The sequence below is a fragment of the Solanum verrucosum genome, unplaced genomic scaffold (genome assembly GCF_900185275.1).
Source record: "Solanum verrucosum unplaced genomic scaffold, falcon-dt-bn FXZP01000257.1, whole genome shotgun sequence".
NCBI classification, from domain to species: Eukaryota; Viridiplantae; Streptophyta; class Magnoliopsida; order Solanales; family Solanaceae; genus Solanum; species Solanum verrucosum.
The window spans coordinates 196,289-213,546 of NW_026020539.1; the positions used below are offsets into that span (position 1 = coordinate 196,289).

The 17,258-nt window shown below is 40.4% G+C and overlaps 1 protein-coding gene across 1 annotated transcript; it reads right to left on the reverse strand.

The window, feature by feature from the left end:
• Positions 1–5,508: 5,508 nt before the first annotated feature.
• On the reverse strand, positions 5,509–6,285 carry LOC125809972 (uncharacterized). Its single transcript, XM_049489498.1, has one exon. It carries the CDS (start codon positions 6,283–6,285, stop codon positions 5,509–5,511), a length of 777 nt encoding a protein of 258 aa, XP_049345455.1.
• Positions 6,286–17,258: the final 10,973 nt, after the last annotated feature.

Sequence of the window (17,258 nt, forward strand, 5' to 3'; positions counted from 1 at the left end):
CACTCACTCTCTTGAGCTGAGTGTGTGAACATGGGACTAGGGTTCACTCTCTCGAGCTGAACCTCATGTCGACCCACTCACATTGGCCATCAATCTAGTGGTCTTAGTTTTACGACCTCTCTCTCTCGCAAGCCGAAAACACATAAATAAACTTGTATTTTCAACTACAAATTCATTAAATTTATCCACAACCACTAAACGAAATAACAATTAAACTACGATTAAACTATCAACAAGCAAGACCTAACAATTATCTTAACCCATATTCGCTAAATCACACCCCAAGAATTGGGGTTTTTGGCCACACATCAAGAGATAGAAATTTATACCTAAATGAGCTTGCATTCAAATGGGTATGAAGAATCCAAGAGACCCAAGTCCAAATCCTTGGAGATGAAATCCTCTTTTTCTTCAAATCTTCAAAACCCTCTCAAACTTAGAGCAAAAATATTAAAAAGTACTATTCTATATGAAAATTATAATAATTGTTTCCTTCTAAAACTAAAAGCTCTAACTAGTATTTATAGTTATCACAAATATGTGTTGCAGTGGATCATTTAGCGTCATTAGTTGGAATCGCCGATCAACTCGGCGATTCGCCCTTTGGTGTTGTTCATCGCCCTCTTGTACCAACCTTTAGCATCATCGTGCTCTGGGTTATTGGGCGGCATGGTACTGCTTCGCGGAACTGCTCGACGATGCGCCGATTGCTCCTTTTTTCCACCGACTTGATCCTTTTCTTCAGTGCTCAACACACTGGAACAAAAGGCGAAGTAAGACCTTTCGGTGACTCGTCAAGTGGACTCGACGATCCTCATGCCTTTATTTCTTTGTTCTTTTCAGCCTTTTCGTTCCTTTTTGCATATAGTGTCCATGCTTTCCTTCAAACTTCAAATACTTGAAACTTAAGGGTTTTCATAAGATATTGAGATAAAATAAGCATTTGAGGACACAATTTCTATCAAAATATAACCCTAAATGAGTCAAATTTGTGGACTCATCAACACCCCCAACTTAAAATTTTGTTTGTCCTCAAGCAAACTCAAGTTCAGCCGTTCAAAAAGGGTGTCTCGAACAGTGCTACACAAGAGTCAATCATGAATGCACACAACAAGACTCAATTTACTTTTGTAAAGATTAAATGTGCACTCAAAGATTTAAGTTGTGACTCACCAATATCAACGAATATCATGCTCAGAATACTTGCTTCAAATGCAAGTTCAAGCTCAACTGTAGTGTTCAAATGCCCTCACACAAAGAATGATTCCATATTAACAAAATGGTTTCACAGTTTAAAGCTTTGGAATCAGATGCAATGCTCACACTCATAAAGAAGAACATAATGCATAATTTCACCTATAGGTTTGCCCGTATTTTCCAATCAATATTTGTTTATGCTCACTCAAGATCAAAATGGTCTTTTCAAGGCATATAATGGGGCTGAGTGCAAAGGTATGGTTATTTAGGCTCAGTGACTTTCATCCTAATGAGATATGGTACTCACAACACTTCCTTCCCTTTTCCTTCATTAGTTTCTTTAGTGCTCATGAGTCATCCTATTATTCGCTTCCCATGGATTGTTAGAAAACTGATGCTTATCGTAACCAACGACACTATCCTACGATATGAGTGTCTACGATCGTCGATAATATAGTAACCCAACCGAGGGTTGGGGTCGTGTCCCAAGGGAGCAGTTTTTGAGAATTAATAATCAATTAGAATTTCATTCAAGTTAGTCGTAGTTAAAGACGTTTGCAATAAAAGACATAGTAAATTATAGGAGGTGACACGAAAGTGTCAAATATCAAATGGGGATTTTGTAACAAGTGCTAAAACAACAAAATAAACAAGAAAATCAAGTATGGGGAAAGGTTCTTGGGATGTGACCGCAATAGAAGTTGAGATAAATTGCTGGGTACATGCTTTCAATAGTAAATTTGCAAGATAATAGTGACTAGGCTAAGCTTTAAATGGAAATAAGTTCCCTCTCGGGCAACTTACCCCCTTTCAAATGCGTTTCTCTCGGACACCCATTTGCCGCTTGAAGACCAGCCTACGCCTTACCCCACTCACTCTCTCGAGCTGAGTGTTAAGATATCGGACTAGGGCTCACCCTCTCGGGCTGAGCCTCATGTCGACCTACTCCTTAGGCCATCAGTCTAGTGGTTTTGGTTTCGTGACCTCCATCTCGGGCAAGCCGAAAACACATGGGTGGCTTTGTATTTACAACTACAAACCCTTTAGATTAAACCACAACCACTAGGTGAAATCACCATTAACATTCATCTAACCTATCAGCAATCAAGACCCAACAAGAATATCAACCCATATTTGCTAAATCACACCCCCAAGAATGGGGTTTTTTTGCCACACATTAAGAAATAAGAAATTATACCTAACATGATAATGAAATCAACTGGGTATAAGAAATTAAACCTTGAATTAAGCAAAGGAAAGTGAATAGAGAAGACCCACTTCCAACTTGGGGAAGAAGAACTCCTTTCTTCAAGTCTCCACAAAACCCTCTCCAAACTTGAGAGAAAATATTAACTAGAATATGTTCTAAAGTGAAAATAATATTAATAATTGTTCCACACTCCAATCTCCCCTAAGACTACAACGATAAATAGTATTTATAGTTTTCACAGATTGTGCTGCGGAGGATTGTTCGACGACATTAGTCGAGATCGCTGATGATCTCGGTAATCCACCCTTTGGTCAGCTCATCACCTTCAGTGTCTTGCCTTTAGAATCCTTGCATTTTGGATCATTGGGCGGTACAGTATAGCTTCGCGAAACTGATCGGCGATCCATCGACTGCTTCTTTCCTTACCTTTTGATCCTCTTCCTTCAAGGCTTCGCGTACTGGAACGAAGGGTGGCTTATGTCGTTTCGGCGACTCGCCATGTTAAACTCGGCGATCCGCAGGATTCCATTTCTTGTTCTTTTCAGCCCTATTTGCTCCATTTTGCGCCTAAGTGTCCTTGCTTCCACTAAAACTTCAAATACTTGAAACTTCAGCATTTTAATCAGGTATTGAGGTAAAACAAGCATTCGAGGACACTATTTCCATTAAAACAAAGCCCTAAATGAGTCCAATTTGTGGACTCATCAACACCCCAAACTTAAGATTTTGCTTGTCCTCAAGCAAACTCAAGTTCAATAGTTCAAAAAAGGTGCCTCAAACAGTGCTACACAAGACTAAATCATGAATGCACAGAACAAGACTGAATTTACTTATGCAAGGATCAATTGTGTATTCAAAGATTCAAATTGTGACACACCATCACCAAAGATTCTCATGCTTGCAATACTTGCTACTTGTGCAAGTTCAAGCTCAACAAAAGTATCTAAATGCCCTTGCACAAATAATGATTCCATATTCACACACATATATGAGTCAATTTAAAAACCAGGAATCAGATACAACGCTAACTCTCAAAAAGAGGAACACAATGCATGTTTTCACCCATAGGTTTGCCATTATTTTCCAATTGACTTTCGATCTAGCTTACTCAAGATCAAAAAGGTCTTTCTAAGGCTTGTTATGGGGCTGAGTGCAAAGGTATGTTCATTTAGGCTTAGTGACTTTTTCCTCGTGAGATGTGATGTTCTCAAGACACCCTCTTACATTCCTTCCTCAATTCTTCTTCTAGTGCTCATAAGTCATCCTATTATTCGTTCTCCATATATTGCTTGGAAACCCAGTTTCTTTTGCACTTTTATTCTACAACTTTCTTTTTCTTTCTTTTCTTTTCTCTTTCTTTTTCTCCCTTTTTTTATATGGAGGGCTTCCATTTTATTCTGCAATACAATAGGTTCAGGAGGCTTTCTTGCACTTCTTGACCTTTCCTTTTCCTTTTCACCACACCCCAAACTTAGACTTTTGGCCTAAGTTGGCTATTCACTAAACACATCTCAAGAGGATTATAGGTAGTGGATGAAAAAAATCTAGGGTTTATCAAGGTTCTTCCAAAGAAAGGTAAGGCTCAAAGGTGTTCAAAAGAGTTTCACACGCTCATAGGTAGGTCACAAAAATAGGTATATGTCAAATTGGCCCACACTGTTTAAAATTGCCTAAGATCATCTCAAGAGTACACCTTTCTAAATCAATTAGACTAACGGGGAAAATTCTAGGTTTATTCATGCATGGTTCAAAGTAAGCTAATCACACAAGGCATCGATACTTCAATCAAACAAGACTAGGCACTCTCGCTAGTGTGCAACGGTCATCACAAGAGAATCAATTTGATAAATGGCTAATCACAACGAGATGCAAAAAGTTCACATATTGTCTATGCAACTTCATTTGGCCTCATCGTAGCTGTAAATTCATGTTTATTCAATTGGGAGCACTATTCAAGTCATCAGTATTGATCGAAACTGAGACTCAAATCGTTTTTGCAAAAGAACAGCCAGTTTCAACACAAGAGGTGGCGAATTTTTTTTGAAAGGATCAAAATTATTTTGCAAGTGAAACAATAGGAGCCATGAGCTCAAACATACACAAAAAAGTAGTAATTTAAAATAATAATTAAGAACAGACAACCCAAATATCCAAATAACACACAAAAGGTGTGGGCCTCACCCCACCACAAATAAAAAGCGTTTGTTCTCAAATGCAAGTAATAAAGTATCCAAAAAGGGCAGATAAAGAAAAACAGAGAGGGAGGTAGAGAGGGGATCCTGCTTAAGCAGTCGCTCCATCTGTCTGGGCATCAGTGCCTGTTGTGTTATCATTCTGACCCTTTTCCTCTTTTTATTTCATGAGCTTTTGTACTGATTAAGAAGTTACTGAGGTGCTAGGTGGCAATGAAATCCAAATTTGCGCACAAATTTATGAATCAAAATACTTCAAAAGTGCAAGGAAATTAAGACTAAAGTGCAAGTGTGAGTTTGGTAGGATGAAGAAATGAGAGAAAATGAATGAACCAGAATATTTAAACCTATGACCTGCAGAAATCGTCCAGTTTCTGCCCATTCGGCGATGTACATTGGGTACGCTCATTCACTCGGCGAAGCGCCAAGTGTCTAGTCTCTTTGCCAAATTTAACAGGACTCGCAGCTCATGTGAGGATCTCAATGGCGGTCTATATTGCAATCGCCGACATGGTTGGCGATTCGCCATTAATTTTCTACTGAACGTCAAGTTTTACAGAATCCTAGCTGACATTGCCTTGAGTCACCCGGCGGAAAGAGTCGTGCTCACCGATATCATCGGCGATCCGCCAACTGGACTTGTTGTTTGCCTTCATACATTATTTCACTCTCCTCCCTTGCTTTAACTTGTACAAACTACACACAATTATTTTCTCAAAGTAAAACAAAGCAATAAAAGGTTTGCGGTTGCCTCCCAAACAGCGCCTTAGTTAACGTCGTGGCGTGGCATAGGAATACTATCAAACATCCTCCAGGTACAAATCTTCAACTAAAGCGATTTCCTGGCAATCCCCAAGGTATACCTTCAAACGCTGTCCGTTAACTTTAAATGAGGGTCCCTCTTTACCTTTAACTTCTATAGCACCATTGGTGAACACTTGTGCCACTCTGAAAGGCCCAGACTATTTGGATTTTAGCTTCCCTTGGAATAGCCTTAGTCGTGAGTTGTACAATAACACCCAATCTCCCACATTGAATTCCCTCTGGACTATCCGTGTGTTGTGCCATTTCTTCATTTTCTCTTTGTAAATGGCTGTCGTAAGATCTAAGCCAGAACTCATCTATTTCATTCAACTGGTCCAGGCTCTCCCTTGAAGCCTTTGTCCAATCTAAATTCAAAGCTTTCAATGCCCATAAGGCTTTGTGTTCTAGCTCAACAGGTAAATGGCATGATTTACCAAAAAATAGCTGATAAGGGGACATTCCTATATGTGTCTTGGAAGCAGTCTGATATTCCCATAGGGCATCGTCAAGCTTTCTAGACCGGTCGGTTCTGCTGTTGTTTACTATCTTGGATATAATGTTTTTGATCTCACGATTTGACACCTCAACTTGTCCGCTTGTTTGGGGGTGATATGGAGTGGCGACCTTGTGTTTTACCCCATATTTGCTCAATGCACCGGAAAACCACTTATTGCAAAAATGCGATCCTCCATCATTTATGATTGCTCTTGGAGTGCCAAACTGTGCAAAGATGTAGCATTTCAAAAATTGGACAACGCTTCTTCCTTCATTATTTGGGAGTGGGACAGCTTCCACCCATTTGGACACATAGTACACAACTACTAAGATATACTTTCTTCTAAACGAGCTGACAAATGGACCCATGAAATCAATTCCCCACATATCAAATAGTTTGATTTCCGAAATAGGTGTAAGGGGTAACTCATGTCTACTTGACACTCTGGCTTGCTACTGACATTGAGGGCATCTCTTAGCGAAATCGTGGGCATCTTTGTAAAGAGAAGGTCAATAATAACCACTTTGGAGAATCTTTGCTGCAGTCCGGTTTCCACTATGATGACCCCTAACTGGTGATGTGTGGCAGGCATGGAGGATCTCTGTTGATTCTTCTTTCGGAACACACCTTCTTATGACATGATCAACACATTCCCGAAATAAGTATGTCTCGTCCCAGAAGTATCTTTTAACATCAAATAGGAACCTCTTTCGTTGGTAAGAGTTTAACTCATTGGGAATCAACCCACATACGATGTAGTTTGCAAAGTCAGCATACCATGGTACGTGTGTGAGTGACAATGTGAATATCTACTCGTCTCGGAATGAGTCATTTATCTTCTTTTCCTGCTCAATACCTGCTTTATTCTCTAACCGTGATAGGTGATCTGCAACTTGATATTCGCAACCTTTTTGATCTTTCACCTCAAAATTGAATTCTTACAAGAGTAGTACCCATCTTATCAGTCTTGGCTTCACATCCTTTTTTGCCATGAGGTATTAGAGTTCTGCATGGACTGTATGAACAACTACTTTAGTGCCTAGCAAGTTTGCCCGGAACTTTTCGAAAGGATAGACCACTACTAGCAACTCTTGTTCAGTGACTGTGTAATTTCGCTGGGCACTATTTAGAGTCTTCCTTCCGTAATAGATTGGGTGAAACAGTTTGGTACGCTTTTGTCCCAATACTACACCTAATGACATACCACTCGCATCACACATCACTTCGAATGGTTCTAACCAATTGGGGCTGATGATAATTGGAGTGGATATCAATTTCTCCTTCAAACATTTAAATGCTGCCATACAAGCATCATCAAAGTAGAATTCCACTTCCTTATCTAAGAGTTTGCACAATGGTTGAGCATTCTTTAATGAATCTCTGGTAGAAGCCTGCATTACCCAAGAAACTGCGAATCTCCTTTATTGAGATCGGCGGTGGTAGTTTCTCAATAACTTCGATTCCTTCTTTGTCAACTTTCAGCCCTTGCTGCAACACTTTATGCCCAAGAATAATGCCTTCTTTCACCATGAAATGTCATTTCTCCCAATTTAGGACTAGATTAGTTTCCTCACACCTTTGAAGCACTCGCTCTAACTGTGTCAAGCATTCTTCGAATGTGTCCCCACGACCGAGAAATCATCCATGAAAACTTCCAGAGAGTCCTCAACCATATCTGCAAAGATGGATAATATGCATCGTTGAAAAGTTGTCGGTGCATTACAAAGTCCGAATGACATCCTTTTGAATGCAAAGGTACCATAAGGGCATGTGAAAGTGGTTTTCTCTTGATCTTCTGGTGCGATAGATATCTGGTTGTATCCAGAGTATCCATCCAAAAAATAATACCACCCTCTCTCTGATAACTTGTCAAGCATCTGGTCCATGAAGGGCATTGGAAAATGGTCTTTTTCAGTCCATGAATTTAGCTTTCGATAATCCATGCACACCCTCCATCCTATTACAAGTCTAGTCGGCACAAGCTCTCCTTTAGCATTTGGGATCACTGTTATGCCACCCTTTTTTGGTATGCATTGCACTGGGTTGACCCATTTGCTGTCTGAAATTGGATAGATTACTCCTGCATCAAGCCACTTGATGATTTCCTTTTTTACTACCTCTTGCATCGGGGGGTTCAACCTTCGCTGATGCTCAACACTGTATCTGCATTCACTGTCCAGCCGAATCTTATGGGTGCAGATACCGGGCAGAATGCCCACGATATCAGCTATGGTCCATCCGATCGCCTTTATGTGCTTCTGCAGTACTTCAACAAGCACTTTTACCTGCCTTTCACTGAGATTTTCTGCAATAATCACTGGCAGAGTGTTGTTAGTTGCCAAAAAAAACATACTTAAGATGGGATGGGAGTACTTTCAGCTCTAGAGTTGGCGGCTCTTTAATTGATGGCTTTGCAGGTGGGCTGCATCGGTTTTTTAGGTTGATATCCAACTTAATTGGATTTCGTGCATGCGCTCCTATCCATGTTAGGACTGCGATCATTTAATCATATTCCTGAATTTCTGAATCGTCATGATTTGCAAGTATTGACTCAAGAGGCTCATTCTTGTGCAGCAGATGGCTCACACTTGCTATTGCCTCATCTATAACATCTTCAGTAGACACTGCATGGATATCTCTTGGTTTCTTCATGGACTTGCAGATGTTTAAAGTTACCTCATCGTTATTCACACGGAATTTCAACTTGCCACTTTCAACATCCACTAATGCTCTACCAGTTGCTAAGAATTGCCTTCCCAAAATAATGGGGACCTTAACATCAATGTCACAGTCTAAAATGACAAAGTTAGCTGGAAATATAAATCGATCCAGTTTGACCAAGATATCGTAGAGGATCCAAACAGGATGCTTGATCGATCGATCTTCCATGAGAAGTCTCATGGTAGTTGCCTTTGGTTCTCCCAATCCAAGTTGCTTGTATATAACATGTGGCATCAGGTTGATGCTTGCTCCTAGGTCACATAAAGCCTTGGCAAAATGGAGCATTCCAATAGTTCATGGGATGGTGAAAACACCAGGGTCGTCCCTTTTAGTGATTAACTCTTTTGTCATGATCGTACTGCAACTATGAGGTACTTCAATCATTTCATAATCCAAGATCCTCTTCTTGGTGACTAACACTTTCATGAATTTATCATACCCTGGCATCTCCAGCAATGCTTCCACCAAAGGAAAGTTGATGGACAACTTCTTGAACACAAACAAGAATTTTTTAAAGCTCTCATCTTCATTCTTCTCTTTCTAACGCTGGGGAAAAGGTGGATGTATTTTGGGTAAGGTTTGTATTATTTTTGAAGTCTCATTGTGTTGATTCATTTCTTCTTGTGCTTTCTTGCCGATGTTTTAATGATCGCTAACTTCTGCTTCTTCCTCACCCTTATTTTCCTCACGTTCTTCTCCTTCGTTACCTATCGCTACCTTCCCGCTACGGGTAATTACAACCAACTCTTCTTTCTCATTTTCTTTTGGCATCTTGGTTGTTAGTTGAGCCGATAGGAGATTCAATTGACCTTCTAGCATCTTGTTGGCATTAGTATGAGAGTTCACCTTGATATTTTGTGAAGAAAAATCATCTCTCATTCCCTTTAGCAAATCATCAGAACCTTCAACTTTCTCAAGAATTTGTGTCAGTTGATTATTCACCCTAGGGCTGCTGTCACTCCCCCTTGATGTCGGGCAGTCACTTAGTTGAGTTTGGTACTCTTCACAATCGTCATGCTCAGTCCACTCTTGGAAATATCACCTAGGTACTTCACCTCTAGGGTGGTTCCAACCTTGATTTCCAACCCGCGATTCATAGTGTGGGTGGAAATCCTCCTCATTCCTTCTGTGGTTCCGACCTTGATTCCCTCCCGATTTCAAGTTATCAGAAAAAGAACTCCCTTCTGCGCGAAACACTTTACAGTTGCCTTTCATGTGCTCTTGTAGATATTCCATTTGTGACAACATTTTTTTGATGTTTTCATCCCTCTCTTAAGCTTTATAGAGTTGCTCTTGCGCTAGCCTGAAACACAGAGGGGAGACTTGATCTTCTTTGGCGTACCAAACTTGATTTTCTCTCGCCATACCATCTAGGAGAAATGAAGCCACCTAAAAGGGCTGTAGCATTATGCCTCCTTGGACCAATTGATCAGCTATCCCTTTGTTGACTGAATCAAGACCTCGGTAAAAATATTGGAGTAGCAACTCACTTGGCAGCCCATGTGTTGGACATTTTCGTAGAGACCTCTTATATGTAATCCACGACTCATGAATTGGTTCACTCGCTTTTTGTTTGAAATTCTGAATGTCGTCCCTCAACTTCATCATTTTTGACGGGGGAAAGAATCTATTGTGGAAAGCAGTGACTAATTCTTTCCATGATGTGATAAAACTTTTGGGAAGCTCAGACAACCACGTAGTGGCAGCTCCTGTTAGTGACAATGGGAATAAGTGAAGCCTAATGGCTTCTTGTGACCAATATTTGAATGACAATGGGGGCACATACATCTAAAAAGCTTTGGATATGTTCATGTGAATCTTCATGATCCAATCCTCCGTATAGGCCCCTTGAATGTATGAGATAGAGTGTTGTGCTGGTGACTTCAAAATTTCCGTTTCCACCATTCTGCGGCAAGCGAATTGCACCTATATCACCCAATGGAGTGGGGTCATAAACACTATTTGCATCGTCAATGTCATCTCGGTGCAAGTCAGTGTTCATGGGTTGTTTGTGTGGCAACTATCCCCCATGTCCTCACTCATAATTTCTATTTTCAACATAAACAAGCAAAGCAAAGCTAAAAATTAAGTCAGTAAAGCTAAAACTAAGAAAAACAAGAATTTTGATTAACTACAAACTCTCAAATAACACCACTCCTCGGCAGCGGCGCCATTTTGATGCTTATCGTGACCAACGACACTATCCTACGATATAAGTGTCTACGATTGTCGATAATATAGTAACCCAATCGAGGGTTGGGGTCGTGTCCCAAGGGAGCGGTTTTTGAGAATTAATAACCAATTAGAATTTCATTCAAGTTAGTCGTAGTTAAAGACGTTTGCGATAAAAGACATAGTAAATTAAAGGGGGTGACACGGAAGTATCAATTATCAAATGGGGGTTTTGTAACAAGTGCTAAAACAACAAAATAAACAAGAAAATCAAGTATGGGGAAAGGTTCTTTGAATGTGACAGCAAAACTCCTTTCTTCAAGCGTCCACAAAACTTGGGTAAGTTGCTCGAGAGGGAACTTATTAGCTAACTTGGGGAAGAAGAACTCCTTTCTTCAAGTGTCCACAAAACCCTCTCTAAACTTGAGTGAAAATATTAGCTAGAATATGTTCTAAAGTGAAAATAATGAGAATAATTGTTCCACACTCCAATCTCCCCTAAGGCTACAACTCTAAATAGTATTTATAGTTTTCACAGATTATGCTGCGGAGGATTGTTCGGCGACATTAGTCGACATCGCTGATGAATTCGGCGATCAGCCCTTTGGTTAGCTCTTCGCCTTCAGTGTCTTACCTTTAGCATCCTTGCATTTTGGATCATTGGGCGGTACAGTACTACTTCGCGAAACTGATCGGCGACCCACCGACTGCTCCTTTCCTCGCATTTTGATCCACTTCCTTCAAGGCATTGCTTAATCGAACGAAAGGCGGCTTATGTCATTTCAGCGACTCGCCATGTTAAACTCGATGATCCACATGATTCCATTTCTTGTTCTTTTCTGCCCTATTTGCTCCGTTTTGCGCCTAAGTGTCCATGCTTCCACTAAAACTTCAAATACCTGAAACTTCAGCATTTTAATCAGGTATTGAGGTAAAACAAGCATTCAAGGACACTATTTCCATTAAAACAAAGCCCTAAATGAGTCCAATTTGTGGACTCATCAGAAAACCCTTTTCTTGTGTACTTTATTCCACAACTTTGTTTTTCATTCTTTTTCTTTTTTTCTTTTTTGTCTTTTTTTTTATATGGAGGGGTTCCTTGCACTTCATGACTTGCCCCTATCTTTTCAACACGCCCCCAACTTAGGCTTTTAGCCTAAGATGGCTATTCAACTAACCACAACATCATGAGGATTATGGGTGATGGATTAAGAAAGGTATAGTTTTCATCAAGTTTCTTCCAAAGAAAGGTAAGGCTCAAGGGGTGTTCAAGAGAGAATCACACACTCACAAGGTAGGTCACAAAAGAGGTATATGTTAAATTGGTTCACACTCTTCGAAGTTTCCTAAGATCATATCAAGAGAGAGCATCACTTAGTTGATCGGACCAACTGGGAAAATTCTAGGATCTATCATGCATAATTCATAGGTAAGCTCATCACACTAGGCATTGATATTATAAGTTAAACAAGACTCCATACTTTCGCTAGTGTGCAATGATCATCACAAGGGAATCAATTTGATACTAGGCTAGTCATAACGAGATGCAAAGAGTTCACATATTGTCTATGCAACTTAATTTGGCCGCATTGTAGTCGTACATTCATGTTCGTTCAATTGAGAGCACTATTCAAGTCATCGGTATTGATCGAGACCGAGACTCAAATTTTTGCAAAAGAACAGCCACATTCAACACATGAGGGGTGGCAAAAATGTGCAAAAAATTCAAAAATTTTCGAAAGGGTCAAAGATCATTTTGCAATTTAAAATAAAAGGAGCCATAAGCTCAATCATCCACAGAAAGGCATTGATAATATCAGTTAAAACAGAACAACCCAAATATAAGCACAAAACACGAGCATTAATATTCACACAAAAGGTGGGCCTTACCCTACCACAAATAAAAGCAATTTGTCCTCAAATGCAATAATCATAGAATATCCAGACTTTAAAAATAAAGAAAGACAGAGAGGGAGGTAGAAATCATGTCTACACAGTCGCTCCATCTGTCTGGGCATCAGTGCCCAATATGTTAGCCTGGAATTTGATGTGGCCCCCGTTGATTCTTTAGAAGATTCAGCGGCAGTTGACTTACTAAGATTGTCGAAGTCATGAGCCACCAAAAAGGAGTGGATTGCTGAGAAGAATCCACATTTCCACGAGGGAATAGTAGTGTCTCAGGGATTTGTTCCCTTGCTGGCACTGGGCTTCTTGCCCTCATTATCCATTTTGGGGGGATTAGTTGACTTTGTATTCTTCCTGAAATTATTCTCTCTTGTTTGTCGGGGTGATATATCTCATCCCGCTACTTTTGGTCTAGCCATTTCTGCAAAGCTTCGAGAAAAAGTTAGACAATATTCAGAAAAAAGAAAAACAATGCAGTTTAATTGCAGCATCACTTCGCCGAACCAGTTGGCGAAGCGCGCATTTACTTAGGCAGTTCACCGAGTGTAGTGCATAAAGATTACAAGGATGTAGACAAAGGGTGAACCAGAAGTCTTTCGGCGAAATGCTGAATGCTTTCGACGACGTCATGCGTCTCGCCAAAAATTACAGAATTCAACATCACCATTAGCTTATAATTAAAGGTGAGATAGGGATTGTAGGCGATCCGACGAGTGGTTCGGAGAGCTTGACTCAGCTCACCAAAAGACCCAAAGTTCCTTCTTTCGACCCACTTTCCCGAATTCGACCCCGCAACCCTCAAAAACACAATTAAGGCATTCACAACTCAAATTAGGCTTAGACCCAATGAAAATCATGGTCAACACACAAATTTTAAGTCAGTAAAAAAAATGCAACCTTCAGGAATTAACTATATAACTTAGTACAGGCAAAAATTGCAAATCTAACAGGCAGACAAATATTCTAATCCTACCAGAGAAACCCAATACAAATCAACAAGGTAATATCATTGCATTTGGTCCAAAATTGATAAAAAGAACTCAGAGTTTGGGAACCAACCTTTCGTGCTGACTAAAATGGAATTAATTCACTAGGCAGCAATGCAATCCAAGTCCCAAACACAAATCAACAACTAATATACTCTAAAAGTGTAGATATATTGAAAATAGAGTGCAGGTGTGAGTTTGGGCAGATAAAAAATGAGGGAAAGTGAATGAAGTTGAAACTTTTAAACCTTTGTCTTGCAAAAACCGTCTAGTTCTCGCCCACTCGACGACATTAGTCCAGCTCACCTACGACTGTTTAGCTTTTTCACCAAAATTTACAGAACCTCTGGTTTAAGTTAAGGGTCCAAATGGCGGTGTCTGTCGGGATCGCCGACACGTTCGACGTTTTGCCAATAATTTCCCATGATCACCGGGGTTTTACAAATTCCAATGCAAGATGATACTGAGTCTAACGACGGTCTAGTTTTGAGTCACCAAACCGTTCGGTGATTCGTTGATTAGACCTATTGCTCGCCAATCTACACTTTTCATTCACTCTCCATACTTCTATCTACACAATCAACACACCATTATTTTATCCAAAAATAAGAAAGCAATTAAAGGGGTTTTGGGTTGCCTCCCAAACAATGCCTTAGTAAATGTCGTCGCACGACGCAAGTCCATATTCAAACCTCACTCTTGGGGTTAGCCATAGTATCACTAGGAAAACCCCCTTGCTGTCGCAGATTAAGGTGAGACGATATATGACCCATTTGGGTGTCCAACTGTTTGATTGAAACCAACTAGGAGGTGACGGTCTAGCTAAGGGTAGAAACATCTTATTTCATGCCGTTCAACAATTTGTCTGACCCTTCAACTTTTTTGAGGATACGCGAAAGCATATCCTCAGACCTACCACCCTCCGAATATTTTGGCTTTAGGTGCTCGTGGGGAGGCACATATATGTCCTTCTCTCCATCCTTCCAATTAGAATTTTGGTCCCTTCATTCATGATCCTTCCATCCTTTATCTCTACCCTAACCTTGGCTACCACCCTTCCTTGGGTAGTTTGAACGATAACCACCATCTTGGTTGACTAGGAAGTTCACCTTCTCATTATATAAGGCTTCGAAATTCCCCTCTTCAAGATTTACGCACCCGACCCCAATAGCATTGACACCACGGGCACCGGCCCCCATGACACTTTTGGATAAAATATCAAGTTGTCTCATGATCTTGGCCATGTTTTGATCTCTCTCATTATCTTTGTCCATCTGCTCCTTAGATAGTTTGAATGTGAGAGGGGAGACTTGGTCTTCACGGGTGTACCATGCCCTATTGATGGTCGTCATGCCATCTAAAAGTTGGGCTGCTATTGCATATGGTTGTTGTATCAGGACTCCAGGTGAAAGTTGGTTGGCCACACCTTTGTTTACCGAGTCCAAACTCCGGTAAAAGTACTAAAGTAGCACGTTATCAGGCAAACCATGGGTTGGGCATTGTAGCACCAAAGTTTTGAACCTTGGCCAAGTTTCGTACGGAGGTTATCCTTCTAGACGTTTAAAGCTCTGGATACTATCCTGCAGTGACATCATCTTTGTGGGAGGGAAAAATTGCACTTGAAATGTGGTTACCAATTCCTCCGAGGAAGTGATGGATTCACGCGGTAACTCGGCTAGCCACTTGCACACCTCTCCCGTCAACGACAAAGGGAATAGCCTTAACCGAACCACTCCTGAGAGATTTTTTTGAACGAGAATAGTCTGCACATATCTACAAAGTTTCGAAGATGCTCGTGAGGATACTCATGAGCCAGTCCGCTGAAAAGTCCCTTTAGTTGCAGAAGTTGCAACATGGTGCTTGTTATGTGAAACACTGCATTTTCCTTGGATGGGGGTAAATAGATGGCTCCAACACCTCCCATGAGATGGGGCCCATTGATGTTAGGCTCTTGGACATCGTTGAGATTCCCGATGTCATCTTGGTGGCATACCTGGCTACTATTGCTACCATTAACACTCATGCTTTCTGAAATATTCACACAGCAAACAAAACAAAACTAAAACTTAGGTAAGTAGACTACAACTAAGAAGAACAAAAAAATTCTACTAATTTAGAAATTCTCAAATAACACCACTCCCCGGCAGCGGCGCCATTTTGATGTTTGCGTAATCAAGACATAACTTTCGATGCAAGGTCTATGATCGTACAATAGTTTAGTAACCCAACCAAGGTTGGGATCGTCCCAAGAGAGTGGTTTTGAGAATTTATAGTAAAATAAAATTTCGTTCTTACTAGTCGTAGCTACAGACTTTAACGAGTAAAAATATTCTAAATTAGAGGGGGACACAAATGTGTTTCACTAGTAAGTAAAAATTGCAAAATAAACAAGGGTTTCTAAGCATTGAGAGGGGATCCTTGGGATGTGACGGGAATATGTATTAAGCTAGATTATTGGGTATATGCTTTTGATAGAACATTCATAGAGTAATTGTGACTAGGCTAAGCTTTAAGGGGGATAAGCTCTCTCTCGAGCAACTTACCCCATTTCAAATGTGTTCCTCTCGGACACCCACTTGCCGCATGAAGACCAACCTACAACTTAACCCACTCACTCTCTCTCGCTAAGTGTGTGGACAAGGGACTAGCTATGGTTTACTCGCTCGGGCTGAACCTCATGTCGATCCACTTACACTGGCTATCAATCTAGTGGTCTTAGTTTTACGACCTCTCTCTCGAGCAAGCCAAAAACACATAAATAAACTTGTATTTGAAACTACAAATTCATTAAATTCATCCACAACCACTAAACGAAATCACAATTAAACTATGATTAAACTATCAGCAAGCAAGACCTAACATTATCTTAACCCAAATTCGCTAAATCACACCCCCAAGAATTGGGGTTCTTAACCACGCATCAAGAGATAAAAATTTATACTTAAATGAGCTTGCATTCAAATGGGTATGAAGATTTAAGTCTTGTTACAAGCCAAGAATGAAGAATCCAAGAGACCAAAGTCCAAATCCTTTGTGAGGAAACCCTCTTTTTCTTCAAGTCTTCAAAATCCTCTCAAACTTAGAGCAAAAATATTAAAAAGAACTATTCAGAATCATAATAATTGTTTCCTTCTAAAACTAAAAACTCTAACTAGTATTTATAGTTATCACAAATTTGTGCTGCAGCTAATCGTCCATCATCATTAGTCAGAATCACCGATCAACTTGGCGATTCACCCTTTGGTATAGTTCATTTCCATGTTGTACCAGCCTTTAGCATCGTCGTGTTCTGGGTTATTGGGCGGCATGGTACCGTTTCACGGAACTGCTCGGCGATGCGCCGACTGCTCCCTTTTTCCGCCGACTTGATCCTTTTCTTCTCGGCTCAGCATACTGGAACAAAAGGTGAAGTAACACCTTTTGGTGACTCGCCAAGTGGACTCGACGATCCTCAGGCCTTTATTTCTTTGTTCTTTTCTGCCTTTTTGTTCCTTCTTGCGACATAGTGCCCATGCTTTCCTTCATTCAAATACCTGAAACTTAAGGGTTTTCATTAGATATTGAGATAAAATAAG